General features: G+C 36.8%; 1 protein-coding gene across 2 annotated transcripts in view; it reads left to right on the forward strand.

Annotated features, from left to right (window-relative positions):
• LOC125649096 (uncharacterized) overlaps nt 1–21663 on the forward strand; it is a 130183-nt gene that overhangs the window by 27831 nt on the left and 80689 nt on the right. For both annotated transcript variants that reach the window (XM_056164610.1, XM_056164609.1), the window contains exons 10-14: nt 443–659; nt 952–1096; nt 4452–4668; nt 7782–7931; nt 8653–14026. In XM_056164610.1, coding sequence (XP_056020585.1) covers nt 443–659; nt 952–1096; nt 4452–4668; nt 7782–7931; nt 8653–14026 — 6103 coding nt within the window. The remainder of the gene's footprint in view (nt 1–442; nt 660–951; nt 1097–4451; nt 4669–7781; nt 7932–8652; nt 14027–21663) is intronic.

Genomic DNA, 21663 nt, shown 5'->3' on the forward strand with positions numbered 1-21663 from the left:
TACAAATTGAAACAATTGATGGGCTGAGCATGTTTCAAGATAATAACTTAGGAACGATATTCTCAGTCTTTATTTGACTATTGGTTTTACTCTGTACCTAAAATCCTCGGATATTTTTATGGAACTTACTACAAAGGGTCCTCATATGGAAATTATAGGTTGTCCAGTAGGCCAATGAAAATAAGACTCTCTTACATGAGAGGTGGGGTGTGGGTTACTTAGAGATTATTGGAAATATGTTCAAAGTTTTGTCGAATTCTCTTCCAGAATGTCAAGGTTAGAATAGGATACACAATTATGAATTTAAATTATCCTGCTGTAATAGAAAATTTGGATCTTGTTAGAATGGGATAGTTACAGTGGGAATGCATTTAAAAAAGAATTTGGATGAATATTATGGCCTAATGATCTCTTGTTAAAAAACATGAACAACACTTTTTAGATGATGGCCAAGGAAGAACAAAATCCAGGTGTGTCTTATGAGTTTTACATACCTGTATCAAGAAGAGTGGCTTTGTATGATCCTAGAATGCCTGTTGTTAACACTACACAAAACTTAAACCAGGGACAGGCTGAACTACGGTCCGGTGGAATTGGAGAGTTCTCTTACTCCTGGAAATTTGGAGGATGGACACCATGCTCTACCAAATGTGGAAATGGTAGGATACATAGGAATGTAAAGTTAAATGAGCTGTTTTTTTTTTTTACAGAATATGCAAGCAGAGTTGTCTTTATATGGTGTATGGAGGACAAATGCTCAGCCATTTGATTTCATTAAAGTAATTAAATGTAGAGAGGCAATTAAATTACAGAATTGTAGTGGAAAAATAAACAAGAGTTTTGAATTGAGTTATTAAACATGTGACGTGATACATAACAAAAAGTCAGAGATTGCCTTTGAATTACAAACGTGCAATTTTCTAAATGCAAAATTTCTATTCATTTTTCAAGGTGTCAGAAAACGCCTGGTATTGTGTATGAGCAGATGGACAGGAGAGAAAACAGGCCCTGAAAATTGTGCTGTGTCTGATAGACCAGCTGATACAGAGCAGTGCAGGGGAGATGACTGTGATGAAACATCTCAAGAGGTCACTGTGTAGGTCAATACATCTCACAACATTTCTTAATATACCCCTGTATCGAAAATCAAGGAGGGATATTGTTTTTTGTTTTGTCTGTCTGAAACTATAGCCTTGTTCATAACTTTTGAATGATGATTGATGAGGCTCTCATATTTTACATCTGCATTCCTTGCAACAATACCTTTCTTTTGGAACCAAATTTTATGACCTTATGATCTAGAACTTGGACTTTGATCTACTTACATAGTGGGGTTAAGGTGTCCCGAGTAAATTTAACAAGTAATTACAGCATATTCAAATTAAAGTAAAATTCTTCCAAGCGTCGCATAGTTTACTAAAAATCATTTGTTAATACATAAACAAACGTTGTATCACATGGGGATATCCTTCGCTTAACTATTACGTCGTCATACAAGTGATGTAGAGCTATTTTTATCTGCTAGACTTTCTATTGTTTATCACCTCGGCACAGGTGAAAGATGCACTCAAATCATCTGCATTTTGAACTTGATGTTGATATTGATATGATAAATTAAAAAAGTTATCTTGACTGGTACAATATCCTCTCGTATTTAGCAATTTCCATAATCTCGATTCAAATGTCAGGCATTTTCCACATTCACAGCCAAATCTTATCAAAAGGAGGCAAGAATACCTAACCTCCCTATCAAATTCCTAAATCTGCAACTAGTTACCTTTTGGAATATACCTTGATTGATAAAAAATATTTCATCTTTCACCTGTGCCAAGTCGATACACACACACAATTGGCTATCTTTATTCTAAATGACTACACACATGGGTGTGATTTCAAGGTCACAATGTAATATCAAGATTACTGTAGTGCACCCTGTATACAAAAAACAGGAGACTTGGATATGTTTGAAATAATCAGTATGTTGAAAAGAAATCAGCATTTCTTTCTAGTTGTTATCAATTGTTAAATGATTTATTTATACAAGAGATGCATTCATTTTTTGCAAGGTCTCCAAAATGTAATCTATACAAGCATCTACCTGAGAGTTTTTATCTTCAGTACTATTTAAGAAAATGTTTACCAAAAAATTTTACTACAATATTGAGTAAATTTATAATGTCTGCACATGAGTTTTTGATAGAAAAGGGTGGATACTCAAACTTAGCAAGGTCTTAAAGAAAATGATTTTAACAAAATTGAAGACGAATACCATTTTGTTCTGTCATGTCCCTAATATTCCGATTTATGAAAAACATACATCAAACGGTTTTATTTTATTCGACCATCCATGTTCAAACTTGTGCAACTTTTTAGCTGAGTTGCGTAGCAAATCTTGGCTTTTAAATTGGCAAAGGATGGACGTCCAGTCAGGCAGGCGGGCGGTCGGCGTCCACAATTAGCTTGTCTGGTCTCTAACTTTCATACTTTTTGGAGCATCTTTGTGAGACTTACATAACATGATCACATCCGAAAGAGGAAGGTTCCTATTTATTTTGAGGTCAAAGGTCAGGTCACTTTGTCACTAAATACCATAGATTTGAGCTTGTCTGGTCTCTTAACTTTCATACTACAAGGGGCATCTTTGTGAAACTTACAAAACATGATCACATCCAAAGTTGAAAGATTCCTATTTATTTTGAGGTCAATAGGTCAAAGGTCAAGGTCACTTTGTCACTAAATGCCATAGATTTGAGCTTGACCAGTCTCTAACTTTCATACTACTTGGTGCTTCTTTGTCAGACTTGCATATTTTGATCACATCTAAAAGAGGAAGGTTCCTATTTATTTTGAGGTCAAAAGGTCAAAGGTCAAGATCTCTTTTTCACTATATACTGTAGATTTGAGCTTGCCTCTAACTTTTATACATGTACTTACTGGTGCATGTTTATCAGACTTCAAATCCTGATGACATTCAAGATTCATGTTGCTTTTGAAATCCAAAGGTCAAGGTCATTATCACACTAAATACCTATTGCGGGCATTCAAAGCTTCATACTTATAAACTATATTAAATATGTGTATGTTTTTACTTCATGAATGCAAGTGTGCATAATTTTCCAAACTGCAACTTGGCCATACGCATCTTTGATGGTGGTTTAGCGATTTTTTCAATAAGAAACAGAAAAGCATTATGTAAATTAGCAAGGTTTTTGATAAAGGCACTGAGCCTAAGAAACTTGTAAGATATTATATGTTTTTCCATCCTTCATATTTGGTCACATGATTCTTTTCAAATGATTATACTCACTAGTATTTGGTTACTTGATTATCATATAATTTTACCATACCAATGAGATATTTCTCAAGGTTTCAATAAACTAACTAATATGTCAAGAAGAAAGAAAACTAAAAAAAAAAAATCATTTGACAAACAGATTTACACATATACAGCTTGAACACTTCATAACGGTAGTAAATAACGAGAAAATATGAGATTTTTCCCGCAATACAACTATAAACCTGTACGTCGTGACATACTTTGATATTGTGACATCATATAGTGTGAAGTGCTCTGAAGTACATTTGTGATTTTTTTGGGGGACACCTTAACTACGCTATGTAGTGCTTTCAATTTTGTATACTGTAGAATCGTTTTAATTCGTGGGGGCCAATGTTTGTGGGTAAGCAAATTTTTGTGGGTTTGTGGGGACGTAATTTTGTGGGTAAGCGATACAATGTCACTAGGAGAGAAAAGTGCCTGATTTAAAAAATGTTTCGAAGACACGTAAATTCATGGGTAAGAATGACCCATGAAATCCACGAACATCAACCCCCCACAAACAATGAAGATTCTACAGTAGATTCCTGATGACAAGATCTTCATTTGATACTATGTCATTTGATACTATGATCTGTGACCTTGACCTTGAAGTTTCATCCAAATTTCAAAATTTTAATCACAACTTTAACCTTGCTCATAACGTTTGAATGGTGAGTGATATGGTTCTTGTATTCCATGTGGCAAAATCCTTCTATTGGAACCAAAAGTTTTTGACTTTGTGTATTGTTTCTTTAATTGTTGCCACAAGGTGTATAATGTTTCACAAACACATCTTATTGCATAAATTTGTACATTTACCATGATTTCTGCAATATTATTTGTTTTGAATATTTGAGACTTTTTTGAGCCAGGAAAAAAGTAATTTGTTAAATGATAGTGCATGCATAAGTAAAAGATGATAATGAAGATCTTAATTATAAGGGAGCAAAATTTATTATATTACAAGGAAGTATATAAGGAACCCAAGGTTAAGGAAGCAGAAATATTTGTCTGATGGAATTCTTTACAAGCCAGTTTTTTTTTTTGTACATGCGTATTGAATTCTTTTAGTGAGTGGGAGCTAGGTGACTGGGGTCTATGTTTTTCTGTACATGCGTATTAATTCTTTCAGTGAGTGGGAGCTAGGTGACTGGGGTCTATGTTCTTCGTCCTGTGATATTGGTGACCAGTTACAGACTGTTACATGTATGTCCACTGATCCTAGTGGACGGTCAGTTCCTGTAGCAGATGACAGGTGTGAACAGGTGTTTGGTCAGAAACCAGAGTACCGGAGATCCTGCAATGAAAATGTGCCATGTCCTTTCTGGACCACACTGGAGTGGTCTTCTGTAAGTGACAAGTCTTCTATTAGTGACAGAGTGAGGGGAGTACTTACTATCTCTCACACTGGAGTGGTCTACTGTTAGTGACAGTGAGGGGAGTACTTACTATCTCTCACACTGGAGTGGTCTACTGTTAGTGACAGTGAGGGGAGTACTTACTATCTCTCACACTGGAGTGGTCTACTGTTAGTGACAGAATGAGGGGAGTACTTACTATCTCTCACACTGGAGTGGTCTACTGTTAGTGACAGTGAGGGGAGTACTTACTATCTCTCACACTGGAGTGATCTACTGTTAGTGACAGTGAGGGGAGTACTTACTATCTCTCCACTATTTTGATGTTTTATCTTCTGTCTATCATTCACCTAGTTCTTTGGCAATTTTGTCATACAATACAAATTATATTTATTGTGTGTGTGTAGTAATAATGTGGCACAGAGATCAATGTTTAATATTTTCATTCATATCCATGTATTACATAATATATTCCTTATTAGAATCAGCCAGGGGAACACAAAGTTTTATCATAATGCTAATGAAAGCACATCAGTTCTTTAAGACAGACTTTAATTGTTTTGTTACACTTGAGATTTTTAAATTCAAGGGTTTGGTAATATAGTGAGAGTTGGTGTATTTATTTTTCTCTTTTTTTAAAGCTTCACAAATAATAATATAGTGATATCGCCAATATCCCCAGATTTGCATATACAGTAAAACTCCAATATAGTGAACACAAATATAGCAAAATTACAGTTATAGCGAAGTGAAATCGATTTCCCAGCAAATTCTTTATATGTTCTATATAAAAATCTGCGTCTATAACGAACACGGATATAGCAAATTTACGGATATAACGAAGTAAATTCAAATTCCCCTTGAATTAAAAATGAACGTAAAATCACCTCTTATAACAATTTATTTTTCATTTTAAACCCGTGATTTTTAACAATCGCTTTCCTTTGCCATAAAGGATCCGCACTTATTACAAAACTTTTGTTTGTATTTTTTCAAAAGAGGTTGTTAACACAAAACAATACTTACACATTCGTTTAGTGAATATATTGTTGGCATTATTTACTATTCTTGTTAATTGAATATGAAGTTTGATTGCATGTATTTTATCGTACACTTCTTTATTTATGTAAAGCAAAAAGTAAATGCTAACTGCAATAGGCTATTTGTATGTATTGCATATAATTTTGTTGACAGTTTTCTTTCGACATGTGCTTGCGTGACTTAATAATCCATCAAGATAAATTATCATATATAAATCAGTGTGTATATTTCTTGTATAAAATATTTCTTCTCAAAAATATGTAGGCTTAATTTCTTTTAGAGACAATACAAACGCAAGTATATCGATTGCTGCTTTCTTATACAACTGATATACATGTAGAACAAATTAGTTTTTTAACAAATTCGTTATATTTGAATTATAAATTCTCTATAAACGTATAGCGAATTACGCATAGCAAATTTTTATAGTGTCCACAGAAATTCGCTACATCAGAGTTTTACTGGAGTACATTTTCGTTTAACCCTTTACATAGCAGAGTAATTAGCGTGTTTCCTACAAATTTAGCGACATATGATATTGCATTTTCTATGTGGTTTTGGTGTTATTTACCTATGATAAAGTAGATATTTTCTGAACGGTTAGATTGTGAAAAGGACATTTAAAAAATTATTTCTGTTGCCATGGCAACTAAAACTGAGTAATGCTGTGAAAATTCATCTTGAAAGCTACATTTTAAGTTTCTTCTAATTAAATGTGAAATAAATGGTGATAATAAAATCAGAATAATGTTATCAAATATATAAAATGTTGTGGGGACACTTTTTATGGTACAAGATATTTCAGAGATAACACAGTTGCCATGGATATAGTTGCCTGTTTGTATTTTCATACCTCTGTTGACAATATTCTGAACTTGGGCTTAATTGCTGAAAATCACCAATACACAAAAACCAACATGGCAGCTGATAAACAGTAAGCAAAATCTGAATGTGCAATGCTTAAAGTTGGATTGGCAAAGCTGTCATTTCATTTGTCGTATCTTCATAATGAATGGCCTGTATCAATGTTTTCTGTAAGAATCTCTTAGATTTATACTGGTATAACTTACACTTGCAACGATACCCATGCCCTACTGACCTCTTAATAGAAATAGCTGGGAAAGTCTTCGCCCTATCTGCTGAATCGACCAATCTATGGATCTTTCACAGAAAATAGCTAAAAATAAGCCGTTCACCCTATACCCCACATCGACCCTATTTAAAAAAACTACAGTACAATAAAATAGGGTTTTTTAGATTCAAAATTAATTTACAGATAAACTTTACTGCTTGCTTCAGTCGCCAGAAAGTTTGTCCTTGTCAATTCTAAATTCAAAGCATTTAGTACAAAGATAATATTGAAGAGTAATTAATCCATGACCAAAATAGTCATAGCATTATAATGAAGAAGGATATGAATCTCTGGGCAGATGTAGTAGAGTTGAACCAGTATGTCAATGGCCTGAAGTTCACTGATAAAAAATGGCAGGTTAGAGGGTTTCTTACAGAAACATGGATATTTAAGGGGGGGGGGGGAACACATTTTAGATGAGATGGGTAAATTATTTACATTTATTTTGCAAAGCTCTAGTGAAATTTGGAAATCTGAATTTGGGCCTGATTGTAACAGCGTGGTATTTTGTATCTTGGAAGTGCCTACATGACATAGAATTTCCCCTATTGCTCAACATTTGAAATGCAGGATCAAGTCTCAACAAAATTTATGGTTGGAAAATAAAATGATACCAAGTTGTCTGACTGTTTTTGGTACTTTTTTTTTTAAAACACCCAGTGTTTTGATGATTAAATTATGTTTAAACTATTGTTGTGGAGTTTTTACACAGCCCCTGTAGGTGTTACACTGTTGACCCATAAATTTTCTCTCCTGTTAAAGTTCGATACATGATTTTTCAACAAGAGTTATAGATCTTGTCTTGTTAATGTGATAAAGAATCTTGTACATACTTTTTGTTAACACATAAATACTCCATTAATATTTCTGTTTAGTAATATGAGGAATATTGCTTGGAACAAATGGTCTAAAGTGCGATCTTTTTCCACAGTGCAACAAGGTGTGTGGCATGGGAGAACAAACCCGCAATGTGTTGTGCGTTAGTGTTGACAACAGAAAGCTGTCAGAGAGTGCATGTGACCCCACAAAGATGCCCACATCCACCCGACCCTGCATGGCCAGGCAGTGCTCTAATAATCTTGTAAGCTACAAGACATAGTGATATTTGATAGTATTGTAATTGTAAGCTCTTTTTACTCCCATCCATAATGAGTTCCATAATAGTGTGGGTTTTTTTTTTAACTTTTGTACCTCACACAAGCAGAAAGCTACATGAATTTCAACCAAATTTGGTACAAAGCATCCTTGGTTAAAGGGGATTCAAAATTGTTCAAATGAAGGGCCACAACTCTTTTCAAGGGGAGATAATTAAGAAAAGGTAAAAATATGGTAGGGTTAATTGAAAATCTTCTCAAGAACCACAGGGCTAGAAAAGGTGAAACTTGTGTAAAACCTTCCTGATATAGTGTAGATTTTAAAGACTTATTTCATGACCATACGTTTACTGTGAAAGCAGGCAGGACCTAAGTCGTTAAAACAGGTAGTGACAGTGTCGCCAAACGCTCGGCATCAGGTGTGAATGTCACGGGTCCTTAGAGATGACCTTGAAAACGGATGTCCTATGTGGCACACTAAAGAACTCTCACTGCTCATAGGCCGTAAGTGCTGAGCAAAGGCCTAAATTTGAAGCCCTTCACCGGTCTTGGTGACGTCTCCATATGAGTGAAAAATTCTCGAGAGAGACGTTAAGCAAGATATAATCAGCCATTATACATTGAATACCTTTTAGTCATTGTTATTGAAAATGAAGTATTTTGTTAAAATATATGAAACATTTTATGATAACCCTGTTTTACTCCTAGGAAGGTGGCCAAGAGAACTGTAGAAATTCACTGTTTGGATGTTGTCAAGATGGAGTAACTGCAGCCCAAGGATCCAATTTTCATGGCTGTCCACAAGAGTGTGCCACAAGTAGGTATGGATGTTGTCGGGATAGAAAAACACCTGCTAAAGGCCTAAATTTTGAGGGATGTGAAGGCTCATGTTCATTAACAAGGTATGGATGTTGTCCAGATCAGAGAATCCCAGCAAGAGGCCCAAATGGAGAGGGGTGTACTTCTGATTGTTCAAGGTCTAGATATGGATGTTGTCCTGACAACCAAACTCCAGCTACGCAACCAAATGGAGAAGGTTGTCCTATTGAATGTTCCAGGTACAGGTATGGATGTTGTCGGGATAATGTAACTGTAGCTAGGGGTCCTAATGGTGAGGGGTGTCCTGTTTCTTGCTCTGATAACAAATATGGATGTTGTCCTGATGGGAAGACAAAACAAACAGGACCAAATGGTGAAGGATGCACAACTGATTGTTCTGGATCCAGATTTGGATGTTGCCCTAATAATCAAACTCCAGCTAGAGGTTCTAATGGTGAAGGATGCCCTACTTCTTGCAGTAACTCTAGATATGGCTGTTGTCCTGATGGTAGAACAGAAGCTAGAGGACCTGACGGAGAGGGTTGTTCTGTAGACTGTTCCAGATACAGATTTGGCTGTTGTCCAGACAATGTAACTCCTGCTAGGGGTCCAGATGGGAAGGGTTGTCCTAATCCCTGCAGTAACTCTAGATATGGCTGTTGTCCTGATGGTAGAACAGAAGCTAGAGGACCTGACGGAGAGGGTTGTTCTGTAGACTGTTCCAGATACAGATTTGGCTGTTGTCCAGACAATGTAACTCCTGCTAGGGGTCCAGATGGGAAGGGTTGCCCTAATTCCTGCAGTAACTCTAGATATGGCTGTTGTCCTGATGGAAGAACGGAGGCAAAAGGTCCTGATGGAAAAGGTTGTTCTAGTGATTGCTCAAGATACAGATATGGATGTTGTCCTGATAATATAACCCCAGCAAGAGGTCCAAATGCTGAAGGATGCCCTGGCTTATGTAAAAATAGTAGACATGGCTGTTGTCCTGATGGTGGAACAGAAGCTAGAGGACCTGACGGAGAGGGTTGTTCTGTAGACTGTTCCAGATACAGATTTGGCTGTTGTCCAGACAATGTAACACCTGCTAGGGGTCCAGACAGAGAAGGTTGTCCTAATTCTTGCAGTAACTCTAGATATGGCTGTTGTCCTGATGGAAAGACAGAGGCAAGAGGTCCCAAAGGTGAGGGTTGCCTTGTTGAGTGCTCTCGTTACAGATATGGATGTTGCTCAGATAATATTACTCCATCCAGAGGTCCTAATGGAGAAGGTTGTCCAAGTAACTGTACAGTATCTCAGTATGGCTGTTGTCCTGACAGGATAACAGAAGCTAAAGGACAAAATTTTGAGGGATGCCCTAATGAATGTCTGAGTAGTAGATATGGATGTTGTCCAGATGGAAGAACAGAGGCAAAGGGTCCTGATGGAAAGGGTTGTTCTAGTGATTGCTCAAGATACAGATATGGATGTTGTCCTGATAATATAACCCCAGCAAGAGGTCCAAATGCTGAAGGATGCCCTGGCTTATGTAAAAATAGTAGATATGGCTGTTGTCCTGATGGTAGAACAGAAGCTAGAGGACCTGACGGAGAGGGTTGTTCTGTAGACTGTTCCAGATACAGATTTGGCTGTTGTCCAGACAATGTAACACCTGCTAGGGGTCCAGACAGAGAAGGTTGTCCTAATTCTTGCAGTAACTCTAGATATGGCTGTTGTCCTGATGGAAAGACAGAGGCAAGAGGTCCCAAAGGAGAGGGTTGCCTTGTTGAGTGTTCTCGTTACAGATATGGATGTTGCTCAGATAATATTACTCCATCCAGAGGTCCTAATGGAGAAGGTTGTCCTAGTAACTGTACAGTATCTCAGTATGGCTGTTGTCCTGACAGGATAACAGAAGCTAAAGGACTAAATTTTGAGGGATGCCCTTATGAATGTCTGAGTAGTAGATATGGATGTTGTCCAGATGGAAGAACGGAGGCAAAAGGTCCTGATGGAAAGGGTTGTTCTAGTGATTGCTCAAGATACAGATATGGATGTTGTCCTGATAATATAACCCCAGCAAAAGGTCCAAATGCTGAAGGATGCCCTGGCTTATGTGAAAATAGTAGATATGGCTGTTGTCCTGATGGTAGAACAGAAGCTAGAGGACCTGACGGAGAGGGTTGTTCTGTAGACTGTTCCAGATACAGATTTGGCTGTTGTCCAGACAATGTAACTCCTGCTAGGGGTCCAGACAGAGAGGGTTGTCCTAATTCTTGCAGTAGCTCTAGATATGGCTGTTGTCCTGATGGAAAGACAGAGGCAAGAGGTCCCATAGGAGAGGGTTGCCTTACTGAGTGCTCTCGTTACAGATATGGATGTTGCTCTGATAATATTACTCCATCCAGAGGTCCTAATGGAGAAGGTTGTCCAAGTAACTGTACAGTATCTCAGTATGGCTGTTGTCCTGACAGGATAACAGAAGCTAAAGGACAAAATTTTGAGGGATGCCCTAATGAATGTCTGAGAAGTAGATTTGGATGTTGTCCAGATGGAAGAATGGAGGCAAAAGGTCCAGATGGAAAGGGTTGTTCTAGTGATTGCTCAAGATACAGATATGGATGTTGTCCTGATAATATAACCCCAGCAAGAGGTCCAAATGCTGAAGGATGCCCTGGCTTATGTGAAAATAGTAGATATGGCTGTTGTCCTGATGGTAGAACAGAAACTAGAGGACCTAACGGAGAGGGTTGTTCTGTAGACTGTTCCAGATACAGATTTGGCTGTTGTCCAGACAATGTAACACCTGCTAGGGGTCCAGATGGGAAGGGTTGTCCTAATCCCTGCAGTAACTCTAGATATGGCTGTTGTCCTGATGGAAAGACAGAGGCAAGAGGTCCCAAAGGAGAGGGTTGCCTTGTTGAGTGTTCTCGTTACAGATATGGATGTTGCTCAGATAATATTACTCCATCCAGAGGTCCTAATGGAGAAGGTTGTCCAAGTAACTGTACAGTATCTCAGTATGGCTGTTGTCCTGACAGGATTGCTGAAGCTAAGGGATTCAATTTGGAAGGCTGTCCCATTGGGTGTCTTAGAAGCAGATTTGGTTGTTGCCCTGATGGTAGAACGGAAGCCAGGGGTCCCAACAGAGAAGGTTGTGGTGTTGATTGTTCAAGATACCAGTATGGATGTTGTTCTGATAAGTTAACTGCAGCAAGAGGCCCCAATGGAGAGGGTTGTCCTAGTAACTGCACACTTTCTGCATTTGGTTGTTGTCCTGATCAAGTGACTGAAGCAAAGGGATACAACATGAAAGGTTGTCTTAGTTCATGCTCAAGTAGCAAGTATGGATGCTGTCCTGATGGAATTGGAGAGGCCAAAGGCCCATATGCAGAAGGGTGTTCTGTGAATTGTAAAGAGACGCAGTTTGGATGTTGTCCAGATAATGAAACACCAGCAAGAGGTCCCAATGGAGAAGGTTGTTATTTGGAATGTTCCAGATATCAATATGGATGTTGTTCTGATAAAGTGACACCTGCCAGAGGTCCAAATGGTGAAGGCTGTCCAACTAATTGTACACTATCACAGTATGGATGTTGTTTTGATCAAGTAACGGAGGCAAGGGGATTTAATTTTGAGGGTTGCCCTAATAACTGTCAGAAAAGCCAGTATGGATGCTGTCCAGATGGCAAAACAGAGGCAAGTGGTCCAAATGGAGAAGGCTGCTTATCTGAGTGTGCTAGAAGAAGGTTTGGATGTTGTTTTGATAACTACACACCTGCAAAGGGTCCAAATGGTGAAGGGTGTCCAGGTAACTGTACACAATCTATATATGGGTGTTGTTCAGATGGAAGAACAAATGCAAAAGGTCCAAATGGAGAGGGCTGTTCTCCAGATTGTTCAAGGTACAGACACGGATGCTGTTCAGATAAAATCACACCAGCTAGGGGCCCCAATGGTGAAGGATGCCCAGATAATTGTACAATGTCTCGATATGGATGCTGTCTGGATCAAGTTACTGAGGCAAAAGGATTTAATTTTGAAGGTTGTCCTCAAGGATGTGTTCAAAGTAGATATGGATGTTGTCCAGATGATGAAACGGAGGCCAGAGGTCCCAATGGAGAAGGGTGTTTTGTTGAGTGCTCAAGATACAGGTATGGATGCTGTCCTGATAATTTAACTCCTGCAAGAGGTCCAAATGCTGAAGGATGCCCTGACTTATGTGAAAATAGTAGATATGGCTGTTGTCCTGATGGTAAAACAGAAGCTAGAGGACCTGACGGAGAGGGTTGTTCTGTAGACTGTTCTAGATACAGATTTGGCTGTTGTCCAGACAATGTAACTCCTGCTAGGGGTCCAGATAGGGAGGGTTGTCCTAATCCCTGCAGTAACTCTAGATATGGATGTTGCCCTGATGGTAGAACAGAAGCTAGAGGACCTGAAGGAGAGGGTTGTTCTGTAGACTGTTCCAGATACAGATTTGGCTGTTGTCCAAACAATGTAACACCTGCTAGAGGTCCAGATGGTGAGGGTTGTCCTAATTCCTGCAGTAACTCTAGATATGGCTGTTGTTTAGATGGAAGAACTTCTGCCAAGGGCCCAAATGGAGAGGGGTGTTTTAATGAATGTATGAGAACTCGGTATGGATGTTGTCCTGACAACCAGACTCCAGCGAGAGGTCCTAATCAGGAGGGATGTCCCATTAAATGTAGAAACTCTATATTTGGATGTTGTTCTGATGGACTTACAGAAGCAAGAGGTCCCAATGGGGAAGGATGTCTACCTGACTGTGAAATGAGAATTTATGGATGTTGCGCAGATAACAAAACTCCTGCAAGGGGCCCAAATGGGGAAGGTTGTCCTAAAGTTTGTGAATTAACTAGATATGGGTGTTGTCCAAACAGCAATATCTCTGCTGTTGGACCTAATTATACAGGTTGTCCATATTCTTGTTTCACAAGTTTATTTGGATGTTGTCCTGACAACTATACTGCTGCAAAAGGCTCCAATGGAGAAGGTTGTCGGGGAAGTTGTGAGTTATCTAGATTTGGGTGTTGTCCAAACACTAACATTTCTGCAACTGGACCCAATTACTCAGGCTGCTCAAATACGTGTTATAACAGTTTCTATGGATGTTGTTCCGATAACTATACATTGGCACGAGGTCCAAATGGAGCAGGTTGTCCTAAATCATGTGATCGGTATCCTTATGGATGTTGCCAGGATGGTAGAACACCAGCAGATGGGCCCAGGAAGGAGGGATGTCCAATAACTCAACATTCAGGTAGGATTTCTTATGAATATAATTTCAATCACCCTGTTTTTTACAATTTTTTTCTCGGATATAACTTTAGGAATGAGAAATTTGGCATACTTTCGGATAATTGGCTGCTCCTTGAATTAGGCTGCAGTGCTCAATTTTAGCTCAAATTTTAGAAGAAATCTTATAATGGCCGCATGTGTAGGCTGCAGTTATTTCCAGCGATGCACACCTATCATAGACCTGCACTGAGTGTACATTTCCAAGAAACATGTTATCAGACAAGAAACCTGAATTAGTTACAGATGAGTGTAAATTTAATTGATTAAGATATTGCTTAATTGTTTTATTTCATTAAATCAACAATGTATAGGTCTATTTTGACAAAGACAAAGGTCCTGACATATTTACGAGTAGATAAGTGACTCGGGCTCTCCATTATTTACGAGTAGATGAGTGACTCGGACTCTCCATTATTTACGAATAGATAAGTGACTCGGACTCTCCATTATTTACGAGTAGATGAGTGACTCGGACTCTCCATTATTTACGAGTAGATGAGTGACTCGGACTCTCCATTATTTACGAGTAGATGAGTGACTCGGACTCTCCATTATTTACGAGTAGATGAGTGACTCGGACTCTCCATTATTTACGAGTAGATGAGTGACTCGGACTCTCCATTATTTACGAGTAGATAAGTGACTTGAGCTCTCCATTATTATGAGTAGATAAGTGACTCAGGCTCTCCATTATTTACGAGTAGATAAATGACTCGAGCTCTCCATTATTTACGAGTAGATAAGTGACTCGAGCTCTCCGTTATTTACGAGTAGATAAATGACTCGAGCTCTCCATTATTTATGAGTAGATAAGTGACTCGAGCTCTCCGTTATTTACGAGTAGATAAGTGACTCAAGCTCTCCGTTATTTACGAGTAGATAAGTGACTCGAGCTCTCCGTTATTTACGAGTAGATAAGTGACTCGGACTCTCCGTTTTAATCATGAACTGAGTGTGTATCTCAAAATTCAGTTCCCAGTAAAATCCTTGCTTCAAATTTACCATATATTATCAGAAACTATAAATCTAATATACTGTAAACGTAGTTTAGTACAAGGTCAAAAATGTGTCACTTTAAGTGCATTTAAAACATGAAATATCATTAAATACCGCATATCGGGTTTTTTATGCGGGGTTATAATTTTGGCTTATTTTAGCGGTTAAATAGCTTTCCCCCAAAATTTCACTCGCCAAATAAGCACTCGATGTGACTTCAGTATGTGAAAGAAAGACAACTCTTCCCTGTCCGCCAAAATTTATTCTGCTAAAATTTTTAGCATACCTTTGAATCAGCAAATCCCCTTTTAGAACCGCGGAATAAACCCGCTATATGGTAAATGAGCAAATCCTACCATATTTGTATATTAATATCCATGTACATGTATGTATCTGAGCGCGACTGTGATAGCAATGTCAAACAGGTGTTCAAAAGATAATTTATTAAAATTATAATTTGTACTTTTATTCTATGTTTTCTAGGTTCAATAACATCATAGGTTGTCAAATCTGAACTCCCCCACTAATGGCATGTTCTGTGTTGAATGACCTACGACTGCTAATGCTAAATAGCCAGTTTGTGTTTGGACATGTAATTGATTTAATAGATCAACACCTGATTTAAAAAACCAAGAACCGATTACTAACAAGTTATTATGGAAATATTTATTCAGTGCACAAATTACTACAAACGTACCAAAAAAGACAGGTTGTCAACCTTTACAATTACTTCAAAATCATGCAGTCCTATGAATTACAATACAGCTCATTCACTTGTTTAACTGTAGAGAATCCCCGATTTTTGCCAGCCCTGGACAAGGGTCTTCTTTCCCAATACTTTACTAAATTGTTTGGAAGCTTCCATAACACCGTTTTCCACAGCATATGAGTAATGGTTATATTCACCACATTTCCATTTTTGAGATTCCAACACTGCCCATAGAATGGCTACATTTGCAGATGAAATTTCAACATATTTTTCGGGTTTATCACATGGATTTGGCAAGTAATATTCACATGGAGTTCAGAAAGACAATTTCAACCAGCACCTTAAAATATATTTTGACCGTCTGCTAGTCAGTGCATGAACCAGTACAATAATCAACAATAGCAGTTCTTAGATTACATAATAAAATTGGATGAATTTTTGGTAAAGCATTAGAAATTGAATTCAATAATGCATACCATTTTATTAGATTTTAGCATGCAATAAATGTGCATAAATTTGTCCCCACGGATTTAACAGAAATTATGGTTCTGCAGAATTCTGACCTCATTGAAAAAAGTGTTTACAACTGTATATAATTCAAGGACAATAACTCCAATCATTACAGCTGCATTGCTGACAAAGTAGTATTTAATAAATTGGATTGCTGGTTAATCTTTTTTATTTGATAGATAAATGATGCAGTACATCCATTTTGTCACAACCAATACTGTGACTAATCGTGTTCTCTGAGACCACATCATAGTGACCCTAAATGTACATAGTGTATGACAGACAACCTGTTGTGTTTTTAACACTTGTTTGTTATTTATCAAAAAGATGAAAACAACCTTGTCCAATTATAATTGTCTTACTATTAATTTTCAATTTTATGAATAAAGTACCAACTTCCTCCCAACATGGAAAACAAACATATTGGAGGTACAGGTATGGATTGAATGGTATTTTTATACCCCCATCTTCAGACGGGACATATTATGGTGCAGCATTGTCCGTCCATCTGTCCGTCCGACCATGCGGGGGTTTTCTGTTTCTATTTTCATTTCTCTGTCACATATCACGCTGAAATTTGATTTGTAGCTTCTTTGTGGCTCACTGTAGATCATATTGCTATTTTGATTCATTTTGACTTCTTTTGCAGGATTTTTTCTCCTTTTTTGAAAATTATTGTTATATGGAGGGTACATAACTTTCCAGCTAACTCCTCCCACAGTTTTCAATCGAGGACCTTCTTATTATATAGTGTTTGTAAGGATATTGAATATGTGCATGTGGAAAAGATTTTGATTTTCTTCAATTTTTGAGAAAATTACCTGTTGAATTTGCTCAGTTTTGAGGAAATATTACCTAGAGAGTACATGATTTGTCTGTCTAACTCCTTCCACAGTTTTCAAGTGAGGACCTTCTTGTTATGTCCCCCCTCTTTGAAGGGGAGACATATTGTTTTTGTACTTTCTGTCTGTCCGTCCATCTGTCTGTTACAAATTCTTGTGAAGGTTTCTCCTCCTATATGGCTTATTGGATAGACTTGAAACTTTGTAAAATGCTTCAGTGCCATTTTTAGGTGTACATATTGTTGGGGCAAGAGGATTCAATTATTTTCCTAAAAGTTATAGTGGATCTAAGAGGGGTGGAGGATGTAAAATAGCTTGTGAACACTTTTCCAATATGGCTTATCTGATAGATTTGGAACTTTGTGAAATGCTTCATTGTCATTTGTTGATGTGCATATTGTTGGGACAGGAGGATCCAATTATTTTCCTAAAAGTTATAGTGGATCTAAGAGGGGTGGAGGATGTAAAATAGCTTGTAAACACTTCTATGTGGCTTATCAGAGTTCATTATGTCTATGCTCCTGCTCATGCTTTCTCCTCCATACCATGCAGTACAGTAAGGGGAGGAGGTTTCATTTGGAGTACTCTCAATTTGGGGAGTTCATAAAAACAATCTCTATGGTTTTACAGAGTGTTTGTATGGGTATTGAAGATGTGCATGTGGCAAGGATTTGAATTTTTAATTTGTGATTATTTGACGTTCATTGTGATACATGTATATGATGTTCAACTGAATGCAGACAATACAGTGAACATAGAATTATAAGAAATCAATCTAACTTTTGTAAAAGTCTTCATTGGGATCAATTCATTACACAGTCAGTTCTGGACATAAAGTATAACTGATTATACCAGTAAATCCAAATGCTTGAATAATTATTTTTACACCAGTAATTCCTTTAATACTTGATTAATTATTAATAACCTGCATTATTTATACCGGTAATTACAAATGCTTTGATAAAAGTTACAAACAAGTATTATCATTTATAAAAAAAATAACCTGTTATAATATTATTATTTAATGATATACATGAGCTTCACTGCATGCATGCAGCTATCCTAAATCATTGATAAGTTTGATGGGTCCAGGAATTCAATGTGCTACCCACCACCTGCTATATCCATGTACAGAAATCATTGATGTGTTTAATGGGATTAGGAATTCAATGCGTTTCCCATTTTAAGACTACAATTTGCTCCGAAGCATTGTTGCTTAGACATGAAGGTCAGTTCAAAGATGAGATGTTTCTGAAAATACAACAGTTGTTATATTTTTCAAGGAATAGTTTTCTCATTTGTAATGATGACTCCTCTAAAGAAGACACAATCTCATCATTATGATAGTGTGCTATTTCGTACAAAAACTTGATTTATGTTGACAAATGACATTGTAAACACAAGAATGAAATACAACAGGCGGAATCCACCTGTATAATTATGAATTTAGGTGTGAACTTCACCAAGTCCTTTTACTATAGGTGTTTACCCTCTGATGGACTTGTTCGTTTTAAGTGTTTACTCCCTGTAGATTATGTCCTTGTGAGAGCTTTGCATGTTATACTGAGACAACACTCTTGTGCTATGGACTGCTGTTGTAGTGAGAGCTCTTTTTAAAATGCCAATGCCTACTGTGCCACAGTATTTTTATGCTCCCTGAAAAATTACGGGAAACATACAATCGCCCGTCTGTTCATCTGTCCTTCTGAGCACATATCAGAAAATAATATAGTTGATCACAAAAATTCTTTTGGAGCAAAGTCTTTCAAGGTCATTTTGGAAAGGTCAAGGTCACTCAGAATGTATACCTTATATATACGAAAAAAGTGCCTTATTTCAACAAGTTTTTGAACAGATATTGATCATATATCACACAAATAAGTAATAGGGAAATGACTTTCAGAAAAAGGTCACTCAAGGTCATTTTGTAAAGGTCCAGATCACTCTAAATATACTTTTTATATGAAAAAGAAACCTTGATTTCAACAATATTTCAACAGTTATTGATTCTTGTGTGAGTCATTTTTCATATGAAGTAGTTCACTGGTTGGATGCATTTCGGGGAGCAGTTTTACGGATATTCTTGTATACCTTTGGTGCCATTATGTTTTGGTGGTATCTTATGCTTTATGTTTATCAGCTTCTATTACTCAAACTCTGCTCACCGTAGCTCATTTTTGCTGTCATAAAAAATCTGAACAAAAGAATGATTGAGATTGAAAATTTGTCATTTATTACAATACCAAATGACGAAAGAAATCTTCAACATAAGATTTTGGGGGAAATCAGCTGTGATAATGCCCAGTCTTTGGTGACATCAATTGGGCTTTAATTTTCTTTCAACAGCATTTGTTTTTGTAAAGTACATGTATAACTCCCCTGATCCCAGCCATTACAATCTGAGAGTTGATGACACCCCCAACCACCTGTAATTTTTTAAGTATTGACAAGTTCATCATAGGCTCAGGGTTTTAAGGGACGGCCACAGTAAGAATGTGATCCTTTGATTTGCTTAGATTGCTAAGGCAAAGTTTCTTCATACTTTTTTATACTTCAAATGGAACATGTACTCTTATTCACATTTCCTTGCATTTTTTAATGGACCATTTTCTATTGCATATTTTGCTATTTTAGTTGTATAGTGTCAGGCAAGTAGGTGCCATATTCACCTCAGTTTCTTTTTCTTGTAGGGGTGATAGTGATGCAATCAATTTTATCAATTCCCTCATTACAGAAGTTGTAATTATTGTTTTGTTGTCTTCATCAATGTAATGTTTGGCAAAGTTGGAGTTTTTCGGGGGGGGGGGTTGTATCCCAAAGTTTTTCGCATCTCACCCATTTTAATAGAAACATGGTAACTCTCCAATGACGGTCTTGAAAATGAACTTATTATATACATGTACAACACAAACATGAAAGTTTCTTGTGAGTTATATTCAAAAGTATATATGATTGGAGGTATTTAAGAAACACAGTGAATGTGGATGTGTCTCTTGGAGCAAATTTCAAAAATATATTTTCTCATAGTATGAAATTAAAGCCATTGTGATGGTATTTTTTAAAAATCCTAAAATTATAAATTAAACCAACATGCAGCATCTCCATGAATAAGATTAATACATGTAAATGTATATAAGAAAATTTCCATTTCCATGCAATGTTTTTGCTTTAGATAACATTACCAATTGTAATGATAGCCATTTCCTCATGAATTCGATGCAGTCGTGAACAGCTGGGAATTCAAACAGAAGTGGAGTAGAATCTAAAACAAGAAATAAATTTCATTTTTGAAAATACATGATGGTATGAACTGCAATGCCTCGCACCAGCATACTTTTCATGCTGGCGTAAAGCGTTGCAATCCATTGCCCTCATGCATTTTCAAAATTCTTAATTGTACTTTTCAGTGTATGACTTCTTCAGTCTTTGTAAAAACAATTTTACCCAATTACTGTTATAAAAATGACATACAGTGAGACTGAACAAAAATTACTCTTTAGTCTTGGATTACCCATAGCTGAGATAAGATTAAAGACTTGTTCAGAGACAGGAACCAGGTAATCAGGTATTGCAGTTTTATTACACAGTTATATTAATCTGTCATACTTGGTGGGTTCTTAATATTTAGCAGATATTCACAAAGTAGGAAACAAATGTTGTTATTGTAGTCTTTTCCGGTATAGTTTCTTCAAGGAATGATGATTTTATGAGTAATGATAAGTGTCAAAGGTAGTGAAACTTGAAGGTGATGCACTATTGCAGCTAAAGTAGCAGGAACTAGAATACTTCGTCTATATTTTTTCACTCTTGATATTAGCAAAACAAGACAAAAATAAACAAATATTCTGTTAAAACAACATTTGTCAGGCCTATAAACAAGATTTTTGGAGGCTTTACTGAAGGTAAATTGACAAGGGCCACACTTCTGTTTGCTTTGTATGATTTACTTGTTTTGACATCACTGCTCTTTTCTCAAGTGGTTTCCAGTCATGAAGAATATATGTATGAAGGATATTTAAATAACAACATGTTGTCTTAACTGTTGATACATTGATGATTATTAATACTCAAAAGCATGCCTAATTAGCTAAATTGGCATTAATATAGCTTTTCTTTTTGATCATTGATTATGTAAAGAAATGATGCTGAGGTATTTTTCAAGCACCTATATTATGTGTGAAAAAAATTCTTATTCTAATCAACAAAGTCAGGCTGTCTCGTCCATCTGGTTGATAAATCTTTTGGAATTCAATCTAGCTTGAACATTACTCACAATCAAATATGAACTGAATTTTTCAGATGTTGGGGGTAAAATATGACTGCAATTTCATATTTTATATGTGGAATGGATGAAGATTTAATGAGGTTGCGATGATATTTGATAGGCTACTGTTTGTAATGGTTTAACAAGTCTTGTTTTTTTTTGTGTTACTCTGGCACACCATTCCGTGACACCACAATATTTTATAAAAGCAAAAAGTGTCTGAATTTCAGTTTTATAATGATCTTTGGGTTATCATTTTACTGTATTCACAACATTGT

Source organism: Ostrea edulis, chromosome 5 (assembly GCF_947568905.1).
Source record: "Ostrea edulis chromosome 5, xbOstEdul1.1, whole genome shotgun sequence".
Classification (NCBI taxonomy): Eukaryota; Metazoa; Mollusca; class Bivalvia; order Ostreida; family Ostreidae; genus Ostrea; species Ostrea edulis.